We start from the raw sequence: 8,562 nt of genomic DNA, 5'->3' as shown, positions 1-8,562 counted from the left end.
ATGAAACAAGTCCCACTGAACAAGAGAGTTACTGGGGCCAAGAAGATGTGACTATGTCCTTATTGGTCTCCCTGGATGCAAGACGTACAGTTGCAGACTGGAATGAGGCTTCCCAGGGAAATGTTTTCTTTTCCAGATGTCAGCCCAGAGCCTTTGAGCAGAGAGGAGCCCACTTTCAGACTTAACTTTAACCTGAGAGCAAGAAGAAGCCCCGGGAAGGAGGAGGAGTAGAGGGAAGGCTTCTTCAGTCTCAGCTCCCTAATAAGTCCATAGGCATGTAGTAGTTTCCCTTAGGGGCCTTGTCAGAGCAGACCACTAGGATGGTGGCTTGGAATCTGAAAATAGTTCTGGAAGTGCTAGGTTGTACTGGAAGTGGTGGGTTGTGGTTACAGGAAGGCAATGTGCTGATGATTTAGGGAGGGATAAATTAAATACACGAGAAATAGAAAATTTGTATGGTTCAGCAGTAACCAATTCTGACAGCCTGAAAGACATTATTGTAGAAAAGAAGCAACATGCTGATGGCAGTAATTGGAAATCAGGGTTGGTAGAATGTGTCAGCAAATCAAGGGATGCCAGGAGCCAACAGAACTACAGACAAGGAATAGTTTCTCCCTTAGAGCCTCCAGGGAGAACTGTAACTGCTAATGCTTTTACATGCTAATGCCTTTATTGGACTTATTTCAGACTTTTGGTCTCTAGAAAGATGCAATAATAGACTTCTGTGATTTTAAGGCATACGATCTATAGAAATATGTTTCAGTAGCAGTAGGGATGTGACTCACTCTCTAGCTATCTTATCCAGACTTAGAATTCCTCTATTTCCTGGTAGAATTTCAAGAACAAGTTATGGCCAAGGAGTGAGCATGGTTGTGATAACAGAGATTTACCTGATATGAGAGAACTTTCCTATTTCAGGGTCTCCTTGCAAAAATACTTAGAGTCGTTCTAAATGAACTATTGAAGTGTGTTTAGAAGCTCAGGCAGGATGATGGTAGACCATTAGAAGAGCACTCAGGAAGAAACCAGAAGGCTCTGGGAACAGAGACCTTTTGTGGAACCGCAGGGATCACTGCTTAAGTTTCCTGTGAAGAGAAGAAGTGGACTAAAAGCTGAAGGGATCAGAATCTTCCAGACATTTGGTACCAGATGGTTGATTGTGTTGCATATCTATCCTGTATTTGCATATCTTCCTTTATAAAGTATCTGTTGGCCTCTTCTGTCTATCTGAGCTTCATGTTTTATCTTAATTTTAGAATTGTAAAAGGAACAATGTTTCCCTCTGGCACCACTGAGTTGTAAAATTCCTACAGGGTTTGTTTGTTTTTCTAGTACATGATGATTATCAGGCAAATGTCTCTTGACTGAAAGTCTCTCTGGGATGATAGCTTGTATATTATATAGTATTTTGTTTTTTTTACTGTTCATCACACACATTTTCTAGGTGAACAAGGGTACATTTTATTTTTGCGATGGGACAGTTGTAATCAGTGGAGATCAATGGAGAATGCCCATACAAATAAACACCAATTACATCAAATACTTAGCTTGAAGGGAAACCTGGAAGTACTAAAGGAAGTATTAAAATAGCACTGACAGATACAAAGTTGATACAATGTTTAAATGGAAAAGTCCTATTACTATGAACTTCACACAAAACAAAGATGAATTTCATGAAAATGTGAAACTTCATTTGAGTAGTGGGGGCTCTAAAATTTAAACACAGTGGGGAATTCGAAATTATGTGTGTGTGTGGTATAGGGCAGATATGACATCTTGAAACATGAATTGTGTTCCCTTTTTTCTTTTATTGGATGTCTTCTTTATTTGCATTTCAAATGTTATCACCTCTCCAGGCCTCCCCTCTTGAAACCCCTTATTCCATCTCCCCTCTCCATAACTTTATGAGGGTGCTCACCCATCCACCCACCCACTCCCTCCTTCCTGCCATGGCATTCCCCTACACTGGGGCATCAAACCCCCACAGGACCAAGGGCCACTACTCCCAATGATGTCCAACAAGGCCATCCTCTGTCACATACATGGCTGGATCCATGTTTTCTCTTTGGTTGGTGGTCCAGTCTCTGGGAGCTCTGGGGGGTCTGGCCGGTTACCACTGTTGCTCCCCCCACGGGGCTGCAAACCCCTTCAGCTCCTGCAGTCCCTTCTCCAACTCCTCCATCAGGGACCCTGCACTCAGTCAAATGGTTGGCTGTGAGTATCCCCCTCTGTATTTGCCAGGCTCTTAATCATTGCCAAAGTTATGTAATGTGTATGGGTGTTAAAGAATGCTAGCCCATGAATATGTACAAGTTTTACTTACCAGATAAATTTAATTTAATTAATAATAAAGGAAGTAAACTTTTAAAAAGGTAAACAATGAACCAGTTGGCAGCTGTGGGAAGCCATTCCGGACTCCCTAGCCAGCCGGACGGAAATCTGTGCCAGGCAGTAAACAAGCCCATATTTGGTGGATGGCTCGCCCTTAATCCCTGGTTGGCTGAACAAGCCTGCCTGGTGAGGTGATGTGACCTGTGGTGATTGGTTGAGGCGTGGTTGTGGCTTGAGTGGATAAAAACGTTTGTACCCCGAGGCGCAGGGGATTTGAAGAGAGAAGCTGCCTGAGTAAACTGCTTTAAGAAGAACTGGTGGTTGCATTTTCCTTGCTGGTCGAGTTGGATGCAACAAGTGGTGCCGAAACCCAGGAACCGACACCCCCACTGAAGAGGTTCAGAACTTTCTGTAGTCAGGGTCTGTTGACAGGATGAATATGGTAAGTAACTCATACCATCCCGGGATTGAGATTAGGCTCTCGGTAAGAGACAATTAGGCTCTCGGTAAGAGACAATAAGGATCTCGGTAAGAGACAATAAGGCTCTCCGTAAGAGACAATTAGGCTCTCGGTAAGAGACAATAAGGCTCTCTGGCTCTGGAGACAAGAAAGTGAAAGTAAGAGGGTAGTGAAAGTAAGAGGGTAATAGGGACAGTCTAAGGATTACTTTATTTTTCTAGCCATTTGGGTAATTTTTCTTACTGCCTTTTGGTTTAAGGACTGGCCAAAAGGATGGCCGATTCAGGAGTCAGAACAAATATTACAAGTCCTGGGCTATGCAAAGAGCCCAGACATAAGTGCCAGGATGCTCCCTTGGAAAGATAAGGAAGGGCATGATGGGATGATTCAACCATATGTGCTTGAGCTGCCCATTACCTTAGGGATTTGTTGAAAATAGTGTCCTGTTTAGGAGCAAGGATTGCCCCTACGGCCATTTGGCCTCAAAAGATACAGTTGAGGGTTGATTCCTTGCATACTTTAAATGATTTTCAGAAATTGTTAGGTGATATCAATTGGATTCAGCCCTATTTGAAGATCCCAAATGTTAAATTACAACCTCTGTTTCAAATTTTAGAAGGAGACTCAGAGTTAAGTTCCAAAAGGGAATTAACACCTGAGGCTAGATGTGACACATTTTTCAGAATTTGGCAAATTGAAATACGTTCGTGTATTCATTGACACATGTTCAGGAATAGTTTATGCATCTCCCATGACAGGGGAAAAGGCCTCCCGTGTTATACAGCATTGTTTGGAGGCCTGGGCAGCTTGGGGTAAGCCCCAACAACTTAAAACAGACAATGGCCCTGCATATACCGCCAAAACCCTGGTGTCTTTTTGTCAACAGATGGAAGTACAAGTTAAACACGGCCTGCCATATAATCCTCAAGGCCAAGGAATCATTGAACGAGCACATAAAACCTTAAAAGAATTATTAATAAAACAAAAAGGGGGAATAGGCTATGGCCATACCCCAAAGATAAGACTCTCCTTAGCTCTTTTTACCTTAAATTTTTTGCAATTGGATAAGGAAGGTCACTCTGCTGCTGAATGACATGCTAATACCAGCCCCAGTAAACTGGGGTATGCTAAATGGAAGGATGTGCTTACAGGATCATGGAATGGTCCGGATCCCATGTTGGCTTGGGCGAGAGGGTCTGTTTGCATGTTTCCACAGAATCTCGCAGAGCCAGTGTGGGTTCCGGAGCGGCTAGTGTGACGCTGTCAAAATGAAGAAGCTGATCTTGCTGGTGATGAGCATGTGTCTGCCCCTGATGGGTGAGGAACCCAGATGGGGGATACTGTCGGTGTTTAAATTGGACTGCAAATTTTGATGGCAAGATGAATGAGCTTCACTCGGCAATTGTCACTGTGAATTCTACCCGAGTGGATCCTGGCTTGGCATCAGGAACGAATGGGCTGGGATAGGTGCCCTCACTGTGGCCCTTGTTTTGGCATGCATGTTTTGTGTATGGTGTATGTGTCAGTTGCAGAATGCCCAGGTCCGCACTGCCGCCATGGTGGTGCAAGCTTTTGCCACAGTGGAAGCAGGGCAGTCACCTCAGATTTGGCTTGTTGCCCTGAAGAATGAACAATGAAGCCATCGCTCTGCAGGGTTGTAAGGCTAAGCACTGCACAGAGGTTAGTCTGGAAGCTGTTTGACAATCTCTGGGAGGTATGTGTGATTGCATGAGGGTTGAATGTCCTAGTGTCCTTCCCCCAGGAAAAACAGCATGGGAGCAGGTCAGGGTTGCTCTGGGTAAAAACCTGTGAGCCTAAGAGTCAATCCTGTACATGGCCCCTATTTCTGCATACTGGGGATCAGACCTCTATCTTCACCCATGGAGCTTGCTTCAAAAGAATATAAAAGGGGGAATTGTGGGAAGCCATTCCGGACTCCCTGGCCAGCCAGACGGAAATCTGTGCCAGGCAGTAAACAAGCCCATATTTGGTGGATGGCTCGCCCTTAATCCCTGGTTGGCTGAGCAAGCCTGCCTGGTGAGGTGATGTGACCTGTGGTGATTGGTTGAGGCGTGGTTGTGGCTTGAGTGGATAAAAACGCTTGTACCCCGAGGTGCAGGGGATTTGAAGAGAGAGGCTGCCTGAGTAAACTGCTTTAAGAAGAACCGGTGGTTGTGTTTTCCTTGCTGGTCGAGTTGGACGTAACAGGCAGCCACCTTACTCCCTCCCAAACTGGATGTTTATCCAAAGGGAAGCCTAATTACCCAAAAGGGAGTGTATAACCCCAAAATGACAGTGTTTTTTCAGCTCAAGTTGGAGTATAGAGAGAACATCACTCTTAAAAAACCTGCAAAGCAATTTCTACCCAGAAGACAGGGCCATTTCCCTTACATATCAAACCTCATGCTTCTCCCCAGAAACCTGCAGTCTGTATTCACATGTACCTTTATGTATTTCCAAGTCTATACTCTCATGCTGGTCTTTCTCATTGCTTCCTCCACCCTAAGTTTCCAGGCTGCTCGAGTTCACAGGCTTCCCTCCCTGCAGCTATTTGTCTACTTAAAAACTCATATGTTTTTCTGCTTTCTATATTCGTAGCTCTGCTATATTCAGTCCTCTTCTTTTTTTCTCTGCTCTGGACTTTTCCAGATGCCTCTTGCTGTTCTCTCTTTTAACTACAGTAAAAACCTTCTCCCTAACTATGAATCATTCAATTTGGTGGTTTCTTTACTACATCCTTGCTTATGTTATGCTCAACTTGGGAGACTCCCAAGAGACTACCAAGGACCACAATGCTGATGCAAGCACATGAGACTCTTTATTCGAGTTTGCACTCAGATGACAACCCTCCCTGTGCAACAGGCAACAGGTTAGGAAAGTGATGCCCAGGTCTTGGGGCTTAGGGTTTTTATAGGGACAATTTACAAGCTGGGAATTTCAAGCCTTGCTATTATATAATTAGGTAAATGGGTAAAGGAATGATAACCTTCAAACTGATAGTTTTTGTTTTTGTTTTTGTTTTTGTTTTTGTTTTTGTTTTTGACAAGTAGGAAAGACCGCACATCTGAAAAGGGCATCTTTGACCTGGGAATGAATAACTCATTCTATTATCAGTGATCAGTTTTTCCTGTTGTTGCAAGATGGCCACAGCTGTTATGTCTCTCTCATGTGATTGGAGTTTTGACATGTACAGTTAGGTCTGTGAGCTGCACACAGATACGAATTACTAGGGAATATGAAACCAGAGTACAAAATTTCTCTCATTTCCTCTGAAACATATAGAGTTGTAAAAGAGGAATGAGCCATTTCTCCTCAAGTGTTAGGTTGCATACATAAACCAACTGTATCCAAACTTGAGGAAGAAGTAAGACTTCCCAGAAGAATGTTTTCTGAGATACTCTGGGAACTCCAGCTAAAGGGAAAATACAGTAAGTAAAGGTAGAACACATCAAAGGGAAGACCTAGTAGAACCCAGCTATACACCATAGTCTATACACGAGTATGATATTTTTGGGTAACAATAATTATCATCCCTTAAATTAAGCTCTAAGATGAAAGAGTTTTGAAAAATTGTTCTAGCATTTGAAACTACTGGAGACCCCTATTCTCAGATATAGTTTTAAATGAAATATGTAGAAGGGACCTTGAGACCTCTTCAAGCTGCTGGTCGTCTGCCTGTGAGTACCCTCCAGAGGGCAGCCTGCACATCAGGGTTCCTAAGACTGTAGATGAGTGGGTTTAGCATAGGGTTGATGACAGTGTTGAAAATACCAATAGCTTTATCCTTATCTGAAAGTTTGGTGGAACCCAGTCTCATGTAGTTAAACATGCCTGTACCATAGAACATGGCAACCACAGTGAGGTGAGAGCTGCATGTGGAGAAAGCTTTCTTCCTGCCTTCAGCAGAGCGGATTCGCAGAACTGCAGCTGCCACATTGATATAAGAGGTAAAAATGAGTGCCATGGGGGTTCCTGCCATTATGAAACTCAGTGCAAAGAGTAGCAGCTCATTGATCTGGGTACTGGAGCAGGAGAGCTGGAAGAGCTGAGGAAGGTCGCAGTAGAAGTTGTCAATCACATTGGGACCACAGAAGCGAAGTGTGGATGTCGCCACAGTGTGGGTTAGTGCATTGCTGAAGGAACAAGCCCAGGATGAGGCCACCAAAATTCTCTGCACTGAATGGTTCATTCGGGTGCTATAGGTGAGGGGCTGGCAGATGGCTAGGAAGCGGTCGTAAGCCATGGCTGTCAACAAGAAGCAGTCAACCCCAGCCAGCAGATGGAAGAAGAAGAGCTGTGTGAGACAAGCTCCATATGGAACTGTAAGCCTGTGGGCCAAGAGCCGACCCAACATAGAGGGAATAGTGACACTGATGCACCCCACATCCATCACTGACAGATTCCCCAGGAAGAAGTACATGTGGGTGTGCAGTTTGGGTTCCACCAAGACAGCTGCCAGGATGCTCAGGTTGCCTCCAACTGTGGTCATGTAAGCCAAGAGGAAGAGTATGAAGACAAGTGGCCACAGCTCTGGTGTTTCCACCAAACCTAGCAGAATGAATTCAGTAACAGTGGTTCCGTTGGCTCTTGGCTTTGGCTGCATGAGTTCCTTTAAGGAAACATGCAAGGAGGAAATCAATAGGACTTCTCAGTGAATGAGGAAATCTATATCATAATATTTGAACACTTAAAATTGGAACTATATTACCCCTTCCTTCCCTACCTTCCTTCCAAATGATATATTTATATAATAACCTCAAAAATAAAAGAAGTAATTTAAAAGGTATGCAGTGTTGTTGTTTTGGTATATAGTTAAAGGACTAGGAGTGCTTGAAAGTCAATATGCTTGTAATGTGTAACATACAATTGTCTAATACACCCAATGCACTGGTAAATACATTCTTACTTCTAAAGAAAAATACACCAGTTTTGGCTACCATGGCATAGGAATATTTCCTAGAGTACAATATCCGGTTCTCCTGGGAGGATGAAAACTGAGAAGAATGGCAGCATTATTGAGACCAATATTAATGGACTCATTTTACCTGTGTACCACTTCCTAAATAAATAAATGGCTGAGCTTGTTGACAAAGCAAAATTCTAAATAATAATAATAATAAACAACAGAACCAACCCCACCCCCCCAAATCCTAAACCATGCATAGGTGGTTAGCAAAAATCACCAAAAGATAATTTTTATGGGGCTGGTATGAATTGGAAAGAGCTAGAGATTGAAGGGCTTGAAGTGAGTATGTTACAATTTGAGTGAAAAGTACAGGTTTCCATGTAGTTGGGATGAATCTAGGTAGAGCATGAAGCTCTAGAAACACACATGCTTCCTTCTGGTTGGCACCAATGGGCCACTTTGGGAGCAAACAGCGTGAACAGTCCTATGGTCCCCAGAGAATGCTTTACTCCCCTGGTGCTCTAACATGCCCAGGATCTTAGGATCACCTGTGAGTAGAACACAACATCTGATTCAACACCACTGGGAGTGACTGGGGCCAGCAGGATTCAGGGATGCAGGAACCATGCCCGATCAGTGGCTCAGGTTCTTTCTATTCAGTGCTGGTCTACGTTGGTTGCAATTTCAGTGGATAGCCTCACAGACTCCAGAGGAGGTACCACTTCTAGGTGCTCTAACACACCCAGGTTCTTAGGATCACAGGATCCCAGAAGCCTAGGAGCTTGGTTACACCTGGATCTCAGGGTCTCAGAGGAAGCTTGACTCTCAGGAACTCTGACACACCCAGAATCTCAGGATCACAGGA

General features: G+C 43.9%; 1 protein-coding gene across 1 annotated transcript; it reads right to left on the bottom strand.

The window, feature by feature from the left end:
* Nucleotides 1–6,446: 6,446 nt before the first annotated feature.
* Nucleotides 6,447–7,394, bottom strand: Olfr401 (olfactory receptor 401). The gene has a single exon (NM_146706.1). It carries the CDS (start codon nt 7,392–7,394, stop codon nt 6,447–6,449), a length of 948 nt encoding a protein of 315 aa, NP_666917.1.
* Between the last annotated feature and the right edge of the window lie 1,168 nt (nt 7,395–8,562).

The sequence above is a fragment of the Mus musculus genome, chromosome 11, assembly GCF_000001635.26.
Source record: "Mus musculus strain C57BL/6J chromosome 11, GRCm38.p6 C57BL/6J".
Taxonomy (NCBI): Eukaryota; Metazoa; Chordata; class Mammalia; order Rodentia; family Muridae; genus Mus; species Mus musculus.
This window is presented reverse-complemented; position numbering and strand designations above follow the sequence as displayed.

Bases quoted from the DNA above. Each gene is read 5' to 3' on its own strand.
- Olfr401 (NM_146706.1), bottom strand. From the start codon at position 7,394: ATGCAGCCAAAGCCAAGAGCCAACGGAACCACTGTTACTGAATTCATT.